Here is a 19,430-nt window from a genome sequence, read left to right on the forward strand (position 1 = left end):
AAACAAAATGTTCTTTCTTCAATGCAAGATTTCACTTAATTTTTACTTGAATGTCCTACTTGGCACAAATCAGAGACTGTTCATGGTTTGTTTCCCATATGTTTTAAATTTTAAAAATCAATTTTCTGCATGTATATGTATATCCATATACAGACATTTTCCCTTCATTTTCTTGTTCTCCTTGCAATACAAATTGTCCATTAGAATTGTGACTTGAAATGAACCAAATAAAAATCTTTTAGTTACTCCATATGAAAGCCAGCTTCCATCACAAAGGAACACTCCAATGCAAACAAGATTATGTTTTAAAACTAAAAACTAGTTTTACACAGGAAAAAAAAAAATCAGTGATTTATATAATAAGGCTCTTTGCAAAACTTCAGAAAAAGAAAAATCCAAATAAGTTGTAAAGGGCACTGGGATGCATTCCACAGTGCATGGGAAGCTAATTTCTGATTACAACATGCTGTAATTACTAGTTTGAAAGTGTCTCTTCTTAAACATATATATCACGTGAGCTGGCTGCCCCTTTCATTTTGGAAGCTGCTAACATATCAGAGATGCAAACAAAACCCACAAATAAAATTCTCACCATCACCCTGGAAAGCACAAAGAACAATTGAACAATTTCCAGTCCTGTAGGCGCATATATATATATATATATATATATATATATATATATATATATATAAAAGCAAAAGCACTTCATCTGGGCTGAACAGATTTCCAAGTTCTCACGTGTGAATGACTGAATTACTTTCAAGGGCTTTCAGCGATTCTGGCTTTGGTCCGGAACCAGTTTGGAATGATGCGGTCTAGCAAGTGTCAGCGGCGGCGGCGGCGGCGGCGGCGGCGTAGGCGTCAGCTGTTTGAGGCACAGCTCCCACTGTGCCCACGTTGGAGCTTATCTCAGGGAAGCAAGGCACTTACTGTAATGGTAACGCAGATGCTTTATGCATAGTTTCAGGAACATAAAATAAGTTAATACTTTTGATTAAAATGATTTTTTTTTATAATTTATGTGTCTTTTTATAGAAGCAACTGATATATTTAGGATAGCTGAACTTAGGAGGTTTGGATGGGAGTCCTCTTCACCCCTGCTTTGGCTCTTAGGATGAAGATTTAGGTAAAAAATAAAAACAAAACTCCAAAAACCAAAAACCACTGACATGCTCAGTGCCCCCGGCCACACTAGAAGTGCTGGGCCAGAGGCAGCTTGACTGTCTTTACTTCTGCTATGTGGGAAGACTTCTGGATGATGCAGCTGGTGGTCCCCTGCACTTCATCTTTTCCCTGGGCGAGGTTTGTTAAGGCCATGGCTGCATTGATCTCTTTCCAGTACGTATCATCCTTGCTCACGCCTCTTCTGTTAGCTGCACTGTATGGGTGCAAAAGAGAAGAGAAAGGCTCAAACCCACCATAGTGTGCACTGGAGACAGCATCAGAGCAAGGCACCAGTGTTCTGCTCACCTGTCACCTTTATTCAAGCCGATGTCCAGAGTGTCTGTAGAGAGAAGCACAAATTCAGTCACTCATCTCTTGGACCTTTTCTTTGAAGATTTACTGTATTTTTAGCTCTCTCTCTTTCTCTCTTTCTGTGTGTGTGTGTGTGTGTGTGTGTGTGTGTGTGTGAGAGAGAGAGAGAGAGAGAGAGAGAGAGAGAGAGAGAGAGAGAGAGAGAGAGGAGGGAGGGAGGGAGGGAGGGAGGGAGGGAGGGAGGGAGGGAGGGAGGTGCAGTTGCCTACGAAGGCCAGAAGAGGGCATCAGATCCCCGCCCCCAGCTGGAGTTACAAGCATCTGTGAGTCACCACCAGCTGTGGGTGCTGGGAACCAAATGTAGGTCCTCTGGAAGGGCAGAAACTGCTCTGGAACACTGAGCCATCCATCCAGTCCTGTTTAACCTTAGGATTTCTTCATTAATTGCCAAGAATAAAATTTTATCTAGAAAGATGGTTGAAAATTATATTTTTAAACAGAGATCTCAGAAGTTATTAAGGTGAGATAGATTCATTTGCTATAGGACGTTGAGCCTTCCTGGGGAAGGGCTGTGCAGGGAGGTGTACTGACTTTACCAGGCCAGTCAATGTTCTTGATCATTTCTCACCTATTAGCAACTATCAGCACATTACCATGCCCCATAAAGTAGATTTATTTTCTTCAAAACTACAGAATAGGGACTTTCCTAGGAGCTGTTGAGGCTCCCCCAACCTTAATATTCTGCAGTTTGCTGAGACTCAAGCTGGAGGGAGGGGTAAGGTGAGATTGACATGCCTGGGTAGTCAACACATGAGTAGCATTTCATAGGGTTTGGGGGAAATGCTAGGGTCTAGAGTGCCATCAGCCTAGGATCTTCTGATCCTGCTGGGTTGGTCTGGACAGTCAGAGCCTCACCCTGCTGTGCTGGATAATTTGGGATTTGAAAGTCACTCATGTACATGGAGTAAAACAGCAATAATTTTAGCCCGCAGAACTCAATAATCGTGATTTATAGAAACTTTCTGTGAGTCAAGCCTCTTGGATGTTGCTGTACAATTTTTTTAAAATCACATTTATATATTGATGGGTGTGTATGTGCAAGCCATCATATGTACAGAGGTCCAAGGACAGGAATTTGTCCTTTCCTTCCATCGTGTGAGCCCCAGGATCGAAGCCAACCTGTCAAGCATGGTGGCAGGTGCCTTCAGCCATTAAGTCCTCTCAGAGTCCCCATTCTAAGTTCTTCAGCTTGAGTGACTTTGCACGGGGCTGCATGTCTCTTTGATGCCCTCAAAAGTCTCTTCTATTATCTGTTTTCATTCACTAATGACAGGTTAAAAATGCGACCAGAACAGCGAATAAGTCAAGGCCCTTGGGCGGGAAAGTCGGTAGCATTGGACATTTTACAGTGAGAGAGGAGGGAGCAGAGAGGTGGGGGAGGGGAGAGGAGAAAGACAGAGACAGAGAGAAACAGAAAATTAATATTCTGGTCTTTGATCAATTTTTCCCACAACTATTGCCAAAAGTAAAGCCACGGGTTATGGGATGTTCTGTCAATGGAAAGATTTGTCAAAGGCAGACTAAGTTCCATTAAATACAGACATTAGGGAAATCAGAAAAGACCACGTTCTGATGCTCAGGTTTACAGCTGAACTGGTTCCCACCGGTGAAGGGACCAGAATGTAGCTTCCCACCCGACAGGTCAGCTGAGGGGGGTGACTGCCGACAAGCAGGAAGCTTGAGCTGTTCGACATGTAAGGTGATGCAGAATCCTGAAATGGTGTTGCCTGCCTGCAGAGGGAGGTGGGGTTCCCCAAGATGAGGAGGAAGCCTTATATTCTGCAGCCCCAGAGTGGCCAGATGTGGCTGGCACCCACAGTGGCTGGCTCCTTAAAGTCAAGCCACCGAGAAAGGAGATTCTGGCAGCAGGCTGTGAAGTTATGAAATTCTGCTTACTTAGAAATGAATGTGCTTTCCACTTTGGTGCCTATAAAAATATCTCTGATGTGTAAAAACCCACACTCAAATCCTTGTTTGGGCATTATAATTAGTTTCACAAATCTCTCTCTGTCTCTGTCTCTGTCTCTCTCTCTCTCGTGTGTGTGTGTGTGTGTGTGTGTGTGTGTGTGTGTGTGTGTGTGTGTGTATGTAAATGACTCTACACACATGCACATTTGTGGGTGTGAATGTGTGTGCTCAGCTCATGCTGCGTAGAGCACAGGAAGAGGTCACAGGGCAACCTCAGGTGTTGGTTCTGCCTTGTTCCAAGTAGAGTCCCTTGCTCACTGTCCTGTATCCTGACTTGCTGGTTCCTCCAGTTTCCAAGGTTTCTTCTGTCTCTACCTCCTAGCTCCCCGTGGAGCGCTGGTATTACAGATGTTCGCACTATGTGCCTGGCAAGGACTTGAACTTACGTCTTTCTGCTTGCATGACAAGTGATTTTATCCAATGAGTCATCTCACTAGCCCCTATTTTTTTTTAATGAACGGTACAATGACATCCTATATACGGGTCCCAAGAGTGAAGTTTACACGTTATTAAGGCACGTGGGTACATTTGGTGTTGTAAGGTCAGACTGGTTCTGAAGACAGAGGCAGACCTGCATGAGCTGTCACAGCTGGGGGACAGCTTGCACTTCTATCAGGGCTAGAACAGTCCCAAAGTACACTCTCGAGGATTTCAGACCAGTTGCAAAGGCTGACTGTCATCACTTGGAAGCTTTCCTGCTTCTAGGAGGGCTTGAGTTCAGAACATAGACTGGTGTTAAGGGGGCATGCTTCTTGTGTGGCTAGGACTGGGGCTTCCTAGTGTGAGGAGGGTATTTCACTCTAGACCCACCCCTGAGGAGTGATGAGTTTAGTCCCCAGATGAACCACAGAAGGAAGTTCATAAACAACCCCCTTCTTCTTGGAAATATTTGTGCATTTTCTGGAAAGCAAGAACTCTAAAAATCTGCTAGTTTGGGGACTTCTATTTATTGTGCTGTGATGGGATCTGGGGACGTCCTAGCTATTTTAGAGACTGACACCATCTGAGGACAGCTCAGCAAGCTTACAATCCACAGCCAACACTGGATGGTGCTGCTAAACGCTCTGACTTTTTCCCTCCAAAGCGGATACTTGCTTCCTCTTCTCTAGTAGAGCTAGTTCTCTTTACAGTCCCCGTCAGCATTTCAGGAGCCTTGGGGATGTTGTCCCCCATCACTGGTGGTCATGATGCTCAGGTCACGCTTGCCCACCCGTGACAGCTGGTCTTACGGGCTCTCTTCTGGTAGGAGTACCGGGGGTTCCAGACGGGAGACGTGAAGGTACAGAATCAATACTGCTGAAAGTCAGAAGAAAGCGGAGGCCCAGGCTGCAGATGTGGGGCAGGCTCCTGGCAGAGAACATGAGCACTCACAGATCAGGGTCTGAGCACTGACATTTGCTCAGGGCATCTCACCCTGCAAGTAGCTTGGCTCAGCTTCCCCAAAGTCTAAGCTAAAATGCCTCTTTAGATTCGAAGGCTCCAAAAATCAGCTCCGCTGTCAATTACCATAAAAGCAATTGGTTGGCAGGAACTGCTTATTGAACCAGCCAAAAGAGTGTGTTTTAAGACCAAAAAGAAAAGGAAAGAATAAAAGAGGTGGGCAGTTAGGAAAATCTCGGATGCTGTGAAACTCAAAGCATGTTGAAACTTAAGGTAGGGCTATCCTCATTTTGGACGAGTGTTTCCTTAGAAAGTTAAGCAGAGAAACAATTACACGAAAAACGAGGTTGCACAGTGATTCAGGTTGCCTGAGCACAGCGCTCAGGAGTCAAGGGGCCTTCCGACCGTCAGACATGCTGCTCAGAAGCATACTAACTGGGAGGTAAATTCCTAAAATAACATCTGTGGGCCAGAAAGTGACAAAAGTATAGCCACATCTTTCTCCTCTGTGGCATGTTTTTCAAATTTAATGAATAAATCCTTAAATTGGGAATGTTTTGTTAAGTGTTTCACGAAAGAGGACTTGTGCCACTAGCACATAAACCAAATGAAGGGAGATTAAGCATGTGACTATTTTTCACATTAAGTAATGTGAAAATCGCACAGCGACATTTCTCTAAATTAACATGAGAAGAGTGAGAGACAGGAAACTGGGGAATGGAGGAAGCGGGGAGAAGGAAGGAAGGAAGGAAGGAGAGCCACTGAAAGTGTTCTGCCCAGAGGACAGCAAAGCAGGCCATTTGGACCAGGTGGGTGGGGGAAAGGAAGCTATGGTTTATATTCTAAGATGATGGAAGACAGTATCTACCTCACCTGTCACACCTGGCTTCATGTCCTTGCAGGGAAGGATCTAAAGCAAGCTGTAAATCCCAATGTCTGAATGCTAGGCTTCCACAAAGGTGGTCCGTTTGGGCTAGCAACATGGCTCAGGTGGTAAAGGTGCTTGCCACCAACCTTGACAGCCTGATTAGAACCCAGAACTCATAGGGTGAAGGAGAACAGACTCTCCTGGGTTTTCCTCTGACCTCCACACTTGCACCGTGGCACTTATGCTCCCCCCCCCACATACACATAAATAAATAAGTGTAATTTTTAAAAATGGCATTTCTTATTTTTACCTAATAAGAAAGTAATGCAACAGGGAAAGGCTATGTCATAATATTTATTGAGCCCTAAACCTAAAAGGTTCTGGATCATAAGAATATGCTAATACATGTGTGAGCACCAGAATAGAAGGCATGCTCTAACTGCAGCTCTAATTGTGACCTTTCCCTACCGCAATTTGAGATTTTCCAGATTAAGTCTTCTGATGATTAGGTTTCATTCTGAGTAATTTCTAGAGAAAGAAAATAATTTACTATGCATAAATTGCACACTAATGCTTTTGCTCTCACAGCTAATTGGTTGAATCAGGTGGTATTTTTATTCCACTTATTGTAGACAAAAATAAATGAATTTAGTATTCACATATAAAAAAGAAAGACAGTAATAAACGTTCACCATGGAAAACCTGGGAAAGGGTGTGAGATAGAATTAAGATAGGATATTTAGGCCAAATAGTAACATTTGTGCACTGGTTAGTTTTTGTCAATTTGACACAAACTAGAGACATCTGGGAAGAGGGAAGCTCAGCTGAGGAATTGCCTGCATCAGGTTGGCTTGTGGGTATGAATGCCCAATGGGCATTTTCTTGGCTAATGATTGATGTGGGAGTGTCCAGTCCACTGCGAGTGGTGCCACCCTTCGGTGGTCCTGGGATGTAGGAGAAAGCAAGTTGAGCAAGCTTGGACAGCAAGGTAGGAACCAGTGTTCCTCCATGCTCTCTGCTTCTGTTCCTGCCTCTAGTTTCCTGCCTTGTTTTCCTGCTTTGTCTTCCCTTGGTGATGGACTAAATAACCTGCAAGATAAAATAAATGTTTTCCTTCCCAAATGATGTTTATCACAGCCACAGAAGACAAACTAGGACAGGGTAGATGGCCTTCTAAGCCATTGTCACTCATCTGTTTTAAACAGGATATTCTGTATGTGTAGTTTTAAACGTAATTTATTTTGTGTGTATTTGTGTTTTTCTTGCACGCATGTCTGTGTATCATGTGTGTGCCTGGTACCTGAAGAGAGCAGAAGGCGGCCTCAGATCCTCTGGAACTGGGGTTCCAGGCAGTTGTGTGACACCCTGTAGGTGCTGGGAATCGAAGCTAGGTCCATCTAGAAGATCGGTCAGTGCTCTTAACCACTGCGCCATCACTCCTACCTCATCAGTACATGTCTTGGATGCCTCTTCCTCACCAAGCCTCTGCTTTGTCTTATCCTGTATTACTCTAAGGAATAGTTTACTGTTAGACGTGCCCCAAGGTGCAAGACATGGGAGGAACAGAAGTAGGTTAAAAGAACTCAATAGCCACCTCCATCCAATTTAAACTAGAATGTGAAGAAAGAGAAGCCGGATGTTAGAGAATTGTTTAGAATAACAACTCATGTTTATTGACTGCTTATGCTGATGTCAGGCATTATTCCAGGAACTCTCTCCAAATGTTATCTGGTAACAATAACCTTATGAGACTGGGCACTGACACCTTTATTCACAAATAACACTGCAGCTTAGAAGGTCCAAGAACTTGCAAGGGACTCAGGAAGTGGGGACTGTGAGACTCATCTCTGAGTCAGCCAGCACTGAAGGTCATGTTTGCAGCTACAGAGTTCCATTATGCCAATAGCTGTTCGATCAAAGGACCTGCAGGGACTCTAGTGAGCCTAATGCATCACTAGCCAGAAAGGCTATGGAACAGACATGAGTTAAACACTAGCTCACCTGCCATGCACGAGGCCCTGGCTTCTGTCTGCAGCACCAGCAAAATCCAAATATACCAAACACAAGCGCACACACACACACACACACACACACACACACACACACACACACACTATTCAACTCTTTTTCTGTACTTTTTGCTAGGCCTGTAGGCCAGGGACACAAGGACAACAACAAAGACTTTCTTTCTGTCTCTATGGTTTGATCTGTGATCAAGGCATCTGTCCAAGCCCAGAAAAGGAAATCTAAACAAGCCCCCACAGCTTCCCCAGGTTTTAATTGGAGCGACGTTTTAGGAGCTATGAGAGCCCTGTGATCACTTTCCTGTAGCCCAGACAGAATCACTGCGAAATCACTGCAGGAGAGCCCTTGTCCCACCACTTATAGAAGACGCTGTTTGTGGTTCATCCTCTCTCGGGGACAGATGGAGTTTCTGCAGAGTCCAAGGAAATTATTTGAAATGATATCTCCCCAACAAGGAAGAGAAAGAATGAAAACACCTACCAGTGTAACACTCATCTCTGGAGGACTAGACTGCCTCTAACGGTCCCAAGAGAGCTTTCCCCTAAAACTTGGGTTGACAAGGAGAGGAGTGACTCTGGGTCACTAGTGAGTCGGCTGCCTCTGGAAGAGTCATGAGGTATCTGGATTTTGTGAGCCAGCAGTGAGGTGGGGCCCACTGGAAACCTTCTAATTAGTGAGAATTAGAAAATGAAACCAATCTCATCTTTATGGATGGATCTAACACACACACACACATACACACACACACACACACACACACACACACACACACACACGCTGCTGTCTTGCAATATTCCAGCTAAATTGTTCATCTCAGGGCTACTATTAGGTGGCTTCCAAAATCGTTTAAGAGTTTGAGGGAAAATCTTTCCAAAAATTGAGCCAGTGTTTCCCTTAGCATGGCTCCCACATCTGGCCCAACATCCTTTTCCTTCCTGCTACCTCTCATGTGGGCTGGCTCCAGCAAAGGCTAATGATGCCCAGATGGCCTGGATCTGTAGGATCCCTACCTCAGCGGCCTTTCTGTCAATGCATCATCCCCTTTGGGTCACGTCAGAATATAAAAATTAGAAGCCACACTCCTCTATGCGGGCTGATGGCAAAGAACTCTTCATCTGGATGAGGAGCACTGACTTGTCAAAACTTCCAGAGACCGCATAGTATTGTCATTAACAGTAAGGCACAGCATCATTCTCTTTGCAGGAGCACCCACGCTGTGGTAGCCCCATAAATATGCTGCTTAGCCCCTTACTGGGGATAGGTAGCCTTAATAGGTTTTCACTACTGAGCAGAGTACATGGGATTTTGCTGGGCGATCTTTGTCCATTCTCCTGGCTACTGTGCTGGTGGAATGTACAACTATTCTGGCTCCATTATTCCTGGTTGTCTTTTCTCCTAGGATGCACAGCCATCCTGCTCTTACCTATCTGGACTGGCGGATTCAAAGTGCAGGGATTTGTGACTTCCAAGTAATTTCCTAAAATAAACAGAGTGTCACCCAATAATACAGTTTCAGTTCACCCTCAGTCTTCCACTAACCATTTTGAGTGTTCTGGATGGGAAACCATTCTGCACAGTCACCCTTTCCAAGGCTGCCCCACCCTTGCTGAGTTGAGAGCTCCCAGTCTGCAACTTTGCTTTGAAGATTAGAATGCAGCCTGTGGGAGGGAGGAGCTGGTGGGTGACCAGACAGGAGGTCTGAGACGGTCCGGTCGATAGCCACTTTGCTTGGCTTCTTGTAGTAGCTATGAGGGTGGTCTAGAGGAGGCCACAGAGACACGAGGTAACACGGGGGCAGAGCCTGGACTCACCCGATAGCACAGCTGGACCCCTTCTCTTTCTTGCTGTCTGGGGGCTCACCAGCTGCGTGACTTTCTGTGACTCTTGCTTTTTCATTCAGAAAATGGACCACAGGTTCATGGGGTGGTTATCAAAGCCACATGACAATATTTTGTAAAATATCAGAAGATATTCAAATACACACATACACACACACATATATACATGTATATATGTTACTATAAAGGTCCTTATTTTTAAAAATGCTGACTTCCTATCTCACTTTATCCTTTTACATCTATAAGTGGGGTTGAAGGCAGTCACTGAGAAAATCAGCACTGTTTAGAGATTAATATGAAAACCACTGGGTAAAGAGAGAATATTTAACTCCAGGCAAAGCCCATCAACTCAGATTAATGAACTAAGTGTGTGGAATCTATCATCTTCAAAGACAAAGATGGCGCTGCCGTTGCTCTTTTGTGCCAGAGCACCACAGCACGCCAGGACAAAGAGCCCTGGAGCCACATTAAAGAGCTGCTGACCTCGGGTGTCTGACGGGTTTTGTTACTTCATTTTCTCAAGGGGAATATTGGAGATGCTACCCAAAATGCTTCATGCATGCAAGCTAGGTTTCCAGCCAAGTCTCAGAAAAGGACTTCCTAGCTCCACATGAATCACTCCTGTGTGCCGTATGTCTCAGGAGCGCTTGTTGTCTATAAAAGCACCCACTCTGCATACAAAGTGGGCGACTGGTTCTGAAGCCCACACGCTCTTAGTTTACTTCCCTCATATTAACACTGGTCTTCATGCTCCATGCTCTTCCATAGCACAAGGGTTGTTCCCCACAAGAGCAAGCTTACAGCTGCCCACTGCAGTTCTAGAAGGATAATGTTGTTTAATAAACACACAGCTGAATGACATTAGGCTACAAACTTCTAATATGGCTTTCTTTAGCAAAATAAAAACCTTTTAGATGGAAAAATATTCACTTGTAATAATCTGGAAACGGGCTGGAACGTCGGGCTCCCTCTGCGTTTTCAAACTCCTCGGTATCTCTGAAAAACCATCAAAAAGTATTTTTCCTCTGATATATGAACTGCAGTGTATCTCCGAGTTGGCTCACCCTGTTGCCAGGGAGTTCAAATTCCTCACATCACCATCTCCAGAAACGACACTTCAGACTGCGGGATCTTGGGGTTAAACCTGTCTGACTGCATTAACACCAGAAACGACACAATAAAAAGACGACGTTCACAGACATCTTGGCTCTTTCAGAAAAATAGCAAATGACAGTTGAGCTATATTTACAGTTCAACTGCTGTATTTGTTACAAAAGGAAAAAAACAAGCTTTAGACACAAGATGGACTCTATCACCAACCTGTCTATATTCCAAATGCACTTCAACATTCTGGATAAACTTGAATCTTAAAACTGAATTTAGCCCAGCAGGAATCTTAAAACTAAATTTAGCCCAGCAGCGATCTGTGTTCCTGCATTTTGACCTTTAGGTTCTGGTCTTTTCAGCTTTTAAATCTGAAACAGCATGTAAAGACTGAACAAGAGTGAAGGTATACATGAAATGAAAAACAGAAGGCCATACCAAAAAAAAAAAAAAAAAACACTTGCCATGCGAACATGAAGATTGGAATTAGAATTCTCAAGTAAAGATGGACACATCAGCACACAACTGTTATCCCAGCACTCCTATGGCTAGAAGGGAGGTATGGAGACAGAAGAATTCCCAGGAGCTTGATGGCCAGTTAGCCTGTTATACAGAACAGCAAACAACACAGAAACCCTGTCTCAAACAAAGCAGAAGATGAGGACTGACCCCTGAGGGTGTCTTCTGACCTTCATACTTACACTGTGCTGCGTAGATGCCCTCCCCAAATTGTTTCTGATAACACTGAAGGAAGGGTGTGAAAAGAAGCTATGCACAAAGGTGAGGTCATTGCCTCCTCCTCGTGTGATAGCTGTGGCTAGAGGTCAGACAGGCTCTATAAAGTGGCCTTCTGTGACCCATTTTGACCAAAAGAACACTGAAGAACCCTTCCTACCTTGAGTCTGTCTTGCTAGAGGGACCCATTCTAAATTTTGCCAAGGGCTGTACATCCCAAAGCAGGAAGAAATGAAAGCCCCCAGAAAAGAAGGGATGAGTGTGCCTGTGCAAATCAGCCACTCCTGCACTTGTATGGCAGATACCTTGTTCTGGCTAAAGCTACACTGAGCAGCCATATTTGATTATGTTCCTTCCTAATCATTTACTAAGTAACACAACCACTGTGTGGTACACCCTAAAAAATACCCTTGTTAAGTTTTTGTGTGTCAGTTAAAAAAATAAAAATGAGTTTTAACTAGAATATACACTGACTGCATTCTAAATGTACAGTTATCACATAGTACCCTATAACTGTGTGCAATTTTCATGTTATGAATCAATTAAAAGTGAATTTGAATCAAAACAACATCTACTGAGTTACAGTGACATACAGAGCTCACTGAACTATTACCATCTGAATTTAGAACACAGGGAATTTCTACAAAAAAAGTATAGGAAGTAAGTTGCTTTAACCTAACAAGCTGGTCTTGAAGAGGCAAAAACATTTTTTTAAGTGTTATTACATTTGTGTGTGTGTGTGTGTGTGTGTGTGTGTGTGTCTGTGTGTGTGTCTCTCTGTGTGTGTATTTACATGCATACATGTGGAGGTCAGAGGACTACTTGTAGTAGACAATTCTTGACTTCCACCATATGTATCCTGGAGATTGAACTCAGGCCATCAGGCTTGGAGGCAAACACCTTTACTCACTGGTCCATCTTGCTGGCCCAGCAAAAGCATTTTATAGGTAACAAACCACATTCTTTGCAATCATTTGTTAAGGCACACGATTTGAACTGGGATCGCATGAAAAGAGTGAGCAGACTCTCCAGGCGAGTGACATCAGGTGAGTTATTTACACAGTCTGTACCTGCCTTTCTCACCTGTAAAGTGGGCTGATGATAACAACCCACTCCTAGGACTGCCTGGAAGATGGACAAGGTACCCAAAGCAGAGCTCCCTGAACAGGCACGGTATGGAGTTAGGGCTGTGGTGTTAGGAGCTGCACTGTAGCCAGCTTTGTGAGGTGCAGGGCTGTCCCACATCCATGGGGGTGCCCAGACTGCTCTCGGGTCTCCTCTGTCTTCCTCAGAGCTGGTCCATTTTCTCAGAATTTTATAGAGAAGAGAATTCAACTCTAGCAGCAGGGGTGGGGTGGGATGTCTCCAAAGGGTAGATCCCTGGGTCCTATCTCTGGGACCAACGGTGCTGACAGGAAGAAATACCTCAGGAGCCCTGACAGGGAAGTCAGGGGAGGCCCAGTGGGAAACCAGTGCAGCAATCTGAAGCACGGGGCATTTAGTCAAACCATGCAGGAATTTCTGGGCCTCTTCTCAAGTGTGGCAACACATGGCAACAGCGTTTCTTTGGTATTTTAAAAAAATCGTTATTGGGTTTTCAGTCCAAGGCTGAGCACAACGTATTATGTTCTTGATTTTGCTTTAGTGTGGGCTGCAATTCTAACAGTTCTGGAAGGGTGTACATTCAGGGAGGGTAAAGACACCCATTCCCATTGCCCTTTGCTCATACATGGACAAAGGGGAAACAGAGAAAATGCTCCCTGGGTGGCAAACAATCCACCCCTTTTGCGTAACTTTTGCTCTATTATTATAATTTTTCTGTGCCATGCTATCTTGTACAGGAAGTCATTAGTAATACAAATTTCAGAATCAAAGAATCCAAGCCATCATTAGACTGCAGAATACTTACTCAACAGGTCTTCTAATTGGTGTAGTCATGGTAATAGACTGTTGCAAAGTCTACATTTGTGTTTTGAAATGAAACACATTGGCCCAGCTTTATATTGTAGTGATGGTGGGAATTTTATTTTTATAGGTCTTCTATTTTATTATTTTATCTTTCCTATGGGAAAATAGGGTAACAGACAATAATCCACATGGGATCTCAAAATACAGATTCTTTCTAGGGAGGATAATCAGCTTTTGTAAACCAAAGTCAACTGTTTCTGCTGCCCTTGGTTGACTATTTTATTTGGCCCTTCCTTTCTCTGAAGAACAGAGCACTGTTTCTTTTTCAACTGACACAAAGATAAGGCTCTAAAAACAGGAATGTTTTTACTTTTTTTTTTTAATTATGTTTATATTTTTTAAATTTGTGTGTGTGGTATATGTGATACACCACATATGGGTACACATGCCCACATGGGTGTGTGGAGGGCAGAGGACATCAGCTGTCCTGCTCTGTAACTCCTTGCCTTCTTCTCTTGAGGCTGTCTCTTTCTGAACCCCTGGAGCTAGGCAAGGGCCAGCAAGCCTCAGAGATCCTCCTGTCTCTGGTCCCACAGCACTGGAATTACAGGCACATTCATCCACATCTGGTTGTTTTTTTTTTTTTTTTTTTTTTGGATTTTCGAGACAGGGTTTCTCTGTGTAGCTTTGCGCCTTTCCTGGAACTCGCTTTGTAGACCAGGCTGGCCTCGAACTCACAGAGATCCGCCTGGCTCTGCCTCCCGAGTGCTGGGATTAAAGGTATGCGCCACCACCGCCCGGCCACACCTGTTTTTTTAATGTGAGTGTTGGAAATTCAAACTCAGCTCTTCACGTTTGTGTAGCAAGCACTCTTACCGACTGAGCCAAACGGGGTTATTTTTATTCTGTTATTTCTGTGGCATCCCTGAGAGGGAGTTGGGACTATCTGGTCTCTGAAGAGGTCAAGATAATGTGGGTGGAACTGCCCTGCATTGTAGAACGCGGTCCTCTAAACATGTCAGGCTTTACATGGTAACAGAGCAGCTCTGATTACTCTTAAAAGACTTTCAGGATCCGAACTGCTGATCTCCCCATCATAAGAGGAGGGGTTGGGGGGAGTCATTTACCCCCTAAACCCACCCCGTTTTGGAGATCCAAGCCATTCCTTCCTACATCTCCCTTCCAGCTGTATGTAATCCAACCCCAGCTGGGTATGATCCTGTGGCCTTGGGAGGTGAAGTTCAAGGGGAGGGGAACTCTATCTATGCAACCTCAGGGAAGTCATCATCCATGCTAGGGTGAGACTTTTTGGTGATGCAGTTGCATTTGGGGTCATCCAACACCTTTAAGCCACCATTAATACTTGCAATTGTGAGCCTAATAAACTCACTGATTCACTGAGTTGACTTTGGTTTGTTGGTATCCTGGGAGGAGTAGACTTTTGTTCACATCTTCCCTGGGAAACGTTCATGCAGCACCATGAAATCAACTTGGCAGCTCTCGAGCCTAAAGCCATGGGCACGGAGCAGAGGGATTGAGATACGAGATTTGGCTGTGATGGTGGACTGAGTGGCCCCTATCCAGGCTGCTGCTCTATTTTGAATGGATGGATCAGTGGGTTAGTCATCGTTGATGTGGGCTTCCGCAGAAAAGACGTGTTCATCCCTTCATTCTGCTCTCTCACACTCTCTTGCCCTCCTGGACTCTGTCATGGGATGGTGCAGCAAGACAATCCTCACTAGATGCCAGTGCCTGGATACTGAACACTCCAGCTGGCGGAACTTAAAAAACACACTTATTTTCTTTGCAATCTGTGACCAAATTGTTGAGAATGAATCTAGAAAAGCCCCTATTAAAGATTCCAGAGTCGGGGGGTGAGAGCTGAGTGACTCTTGGAGGGTTGGTCCAAAGGCGGGCTGAATTTATTCCTCCACCAGGGCAAGTGGGGCCATCCTGTGCTAAGACCATCTCTTCCAATGGTCTACCAGAAATAAGTCACAAGTCTAATGCAACAGGGCTCCTGTGATGGCTATTCCTGGTTGTCAACTTGACTACATCTGTAATTAAATAAAGCCCCAAAGTGGAGAGACATACCTGTTAAGAATTTTTGCTTACTTTGAAGTGGGAAGATCCACTTCTAATCTGGATCTTTGAGGTGGGAAGACACACCTCTAATCTGGACCACACCTTCTGCCGGAAGTCTACATAAGGACATTGCTCTTTGACTACTTGCTCTTGCTTCACTAGCTTCTTTTTGGTTTTTTGAGACAGGGTTTCTCTGTGTAGCTTTGCACCTTTCTTGGAACTCATTCTGTAGCCCAGGCTGGCCTTGAACTCACAGAGATCCACCTGCCTCTGCCTCCCGGGTGGTGGGATTAAAGGCATGTGCCACCACCGCCCAGCAAAGCCTACTTCTTAAGAATTTTTGCCTATACTGAAGTCTGGCTGAGACATTTATCCTTATGGACTGAGCAACTACTGGATTCTCGGACCTTTCATTCATAGGCAGCCACTGTTGGATTAGATGTCCCACACAGCCTGAGAGTCATTCTAATACATCCCCTTTCTCTCTATAAACAAATCTCAATTCTGTAAGTTCTGTTACTCTAGAGAACCATGACTAATACAGTTCTATACAGCAACTCAAAGAATCTAACTCATGAGGGCAATTCTATGGCGATAGAAGACATTATAAAACATTACAAAATGACCACACAGCATTGACAGCATGCACAAGACCTATGCAAGTTCAAGCCAGACGAACATGGAGAGGGGATGTGGGCATGAAGTCCCACCCCTAGCTGTGGCAATTGAGAGAAGCTGCTGGGAGAGGAAGAGTTAATTTTCCTTAAGGGCGTGGCTCCTGCTAGGTTGGATATGCTCCAATGGATTGCATAGAGCACAGAGTATATGGGCAGAATAAATTAGAATTGAGAGAGAGAGAGACAGAGACAGACAGAGAGACAGAGACAGAGAGGCATGGAGAGATAGAGACAGAGACGGAAATATATCTTCAGGACAAATCAGATCTTCATAGTTTTGGGGTCTGGTGATGGAATATACTCCAGAGTGGTTTGAAAATCAAATTTCACAGTCCCAAATCCATGTAAACTGCTAAGACATCCAGGAATAGTGAATGAGTGATGTGAAGCCAATAGAAGTCACTTCCTTGAATCAAGTATTAAACAACAGAGCCCAGCTCTCACACACAGGAGTAAACAGATGACATATTTTCGTCATAGAAGGACAAACACATTTTCTTGTGTTTGTGTGTAGTAACAGCCAGGAAAGTCATACATTCTTTGTAAGACTCCAAAGCCCCCTTCCTAGTAGAACATGGTTGTCTTAGTCACGTCTCTATCACCCAGAGGATGGAAGCAAGAGCGGTCTGTACAGGCAAGCCAGAATGACTGAATAGCTTCTCAGAAGAAACTATGAGCTGTGAGGATCCCAGAGCCTAGAAACATCCACCAGCATCATTGCTCGTGATGCTCTCTATTAATTTAGATGCCCGTCTAGTTAGACACACCCCTAGCTGACATACAGCGGGAATGTGCCACTGTTTGGCAAAGTGTTTGCACATGGGCTAAGCAGAGAGTTCATGAAGCCGAAGGCATCGACCAGACACAGGAGAAAGGCTCCTTCCCAGGCCACCCACAGTGGGAGTCCAACACAAGACATTAAAAAAACCACAGAAGCAAGCCATTGTTCAGGCCTCAGGGCATCACTTAAGCTCGGTTACTCAGTGTCGGCATATGACAGGAATAGCGGGAGGGAAGAGGAGGTGGATGGTGAGGCTTTCCAGGGGGAAACATGGTATCACCGTTCCCAAGCCCTAGAGAACTAGATATGTTATTCAGTCAGCCGATTTACAGTGCATTTTCAGAGGTTCTGAAGTCATCTTAGAAGACACAGATTATTAGACAAATTGGTTGGGAAGATGCCTAGAACATAAAAGAAGAAAGGAAAAATTTAACAGGAGTTTGTGTGGAGCAAGTGTTGAAAGAATCTGTCAGTGGGCTACAGGAGTGAGTGTGGTCTCCTGTTATCCATGATTTCATAGTCCACAGGTTCAGTTACCCACGGTCAACCTCACTCTCCCAAAATTAATTAGAAAATTCCAGAAACAGGCACTAGTAGGTTGAAGTATATAACGTTCTGAGCTATCTCACTCCATTGGACCCAAGGTGGAATGGCCCCCATTTCCAGGGGGTCTACACTGTCTCTATTTGCCCTGGACACTCAATGGTGTCAGATAGCCCAGTCCCACAGCGCTGTGCTCCAGGAACCTCTATCTGACGTTATAATGGAGTGCGAGGGCACTCACACGGAGGATCCGGATGCTGAGGAGAGGAACTGCCAAGTGAAAAAGTGAAAGTGGAGAGATGGAGATGGCTCTCTGGGAACGTGTGTAAGCTTGCTGTGTAAGCACGAGGGTGTGAGTTTACATCTCAGAACTCAGGGAAAAGGAAGCCGGACCCAGCTGCACACACAGCTGCCACCCCAGCACTGCAGAGGGCAGAGGAAAGAGGGTCCCCGTGGCTTGCTGGCCGCCAGCCCCACCCTTGGTTCAAGGTGGAGGGTAACAGAGGAAGACATGTGGTGTCCTCCTCTTGCCTCTGCACAGGCACACGCCTGAACACACACTTACGCACATACCACACACAAATATACCACAGTCACACATGTGGGCACACACAACATTTAAAAGACTAAACGTTTTCTAGAGGTGAAATAATATTTTATCACTGTATCACTATAATTATTGAGTTTTATTATTAGTTGTTATAGTAGTCTCTTACTCTGCAATTACAAATTAAGCTTTATCATTGCTATATCTGTATATATGGAACCCATGCTTCCAGACACTGAGGGTCTCAGAACACATTCTGCATGGACAAGGCAGGACTGCTGCCTTGAAGCCACAGGTTAGGATTAATTGAAGAAATACCCCACATGGAAACTCTGCTAATTTCATCTTTACTAAGGCACAGAGGAAGGAAATAATGACTCAGGTTTCTAAAGCCACTCCCTAGTGGGACCCAAGGCTCTGCTTGGCTTATCTTGCATGGGACAAACCTGTTTGCCGATAGTGACTACAAACTGTTATGAAGGTACGTTCACTGGACTTTCCTCCTGAAACAGTCAGGTATACTGAAAGGAGGACAGAGAGGGCCAGCGAGCCCCAGCTCCCATCCCCAGCTCCCATCCCCAGCTCCCATCCCCAGCTCCTATCCCCAGCTCCCCTGCTTATGTGCTGGAGGTTTGGGTTAGGTGGCTTAATCGCACTGGCTTCACTTTTTAAATGTGTGCAAAGGGTGTGAGAAGAGCATACATTTAGGATGGTTGTGAAAATCAGAAATAATTTCTGTAAGCCACTGAGCACCCCGTAATGACAAAAGGCCATTCTACACTTGCCTTGGCTGCTTTTTGCAGCAAAAGCTGAAGACTTACCTTGAAATGGAACAGATAATAGGAAACACAACAGTTCTTCATAGTTTGTGTTGTCTAAGCCATGTTATGTCTAGGCAGCGGCAGTGTGGAAAATTCTCAAAAGGGCATGATGCATAATTATGGCAGCTTCAGTTTTGTAGCAGCCTGGAGAAGGTCACTTGGGTTGGTGAACAGCCACAGTATGCAACGTATTAGGAAGGCATCTTCAGTGACAGTGAGAATGGGTGTGTTAAATAACAGGCTGTTCACTATCTGGTTTCATGCCTGAAGCAGCCTTTGCACAAGCAGCTTGCACACACACTATTCAATCACTATGTTAGAAGATTGTATTAAAAAAAAAAACAGAAACAAAACACTAGAGGTTGGACACAGGGCCTCTTGAATGTTGGTAAGCTCTGCTACTGAGCTATATATACCCTGATATTTTTTTTTATTCTGAATTGCTTGAAGCAAGTTTCAATTATGAAGACCTTATCTGAGAGAGAGAGAGAGAGAGAGAGAGAGAGAGAGAGAGAGAGAGAGAGAGAGAGAGAATGACATAAGATTTCTTGTGAGGATCTAATTCAGTACTTTACTTGCCTTTCACAAGTTGCAAACCACACAGGCACAGCTAC

At 44.6% G+C, this 19,430-nt stretch overlaps 1 protein-coding gene across 1 annotated transcript in view; it reads right to left on the reverse strand.

The window, feature by feature from the left end:
• Window positions 1–874: 874 nt before the first annotated feature.
• Window positions 875–19,430, reverse strand: part of Mkx (mohawk homeobox) — a 65,264-nt gene continuing 46,708 nt past the window's right edge. The window contains exons 5-6 of the mRNA XM_059262472.1: window positions 1,471–1,504; window positions 875–1,378 (exon numbers count right to left, since the gene is read on the reverse strand). Coding sequence (XP_059118455.1) covers window positions 1,192–1,378; window positions 1,471–1,504 — 221 coding nt within the window. The 3' untranslated portion in view covers window positions 875–1,191. The remainder of the gene's footprint in view (window positions 1,379–1,470; window positions 1,505–19,430) is intronic.

Source organism: Peromyscus eremicus, chromosome 5, assembly GCF_949786415.1.
Source record: "Peromyscus eremicus chromosome 5, PerEre_H2_v1, whole genome shotgun sequence".
NCBI lineage: Eukaryota > Metazoa > Chordata > Mammalia > Rodentia > Cricetidae > Peromyscus > Peromyscus eremicus.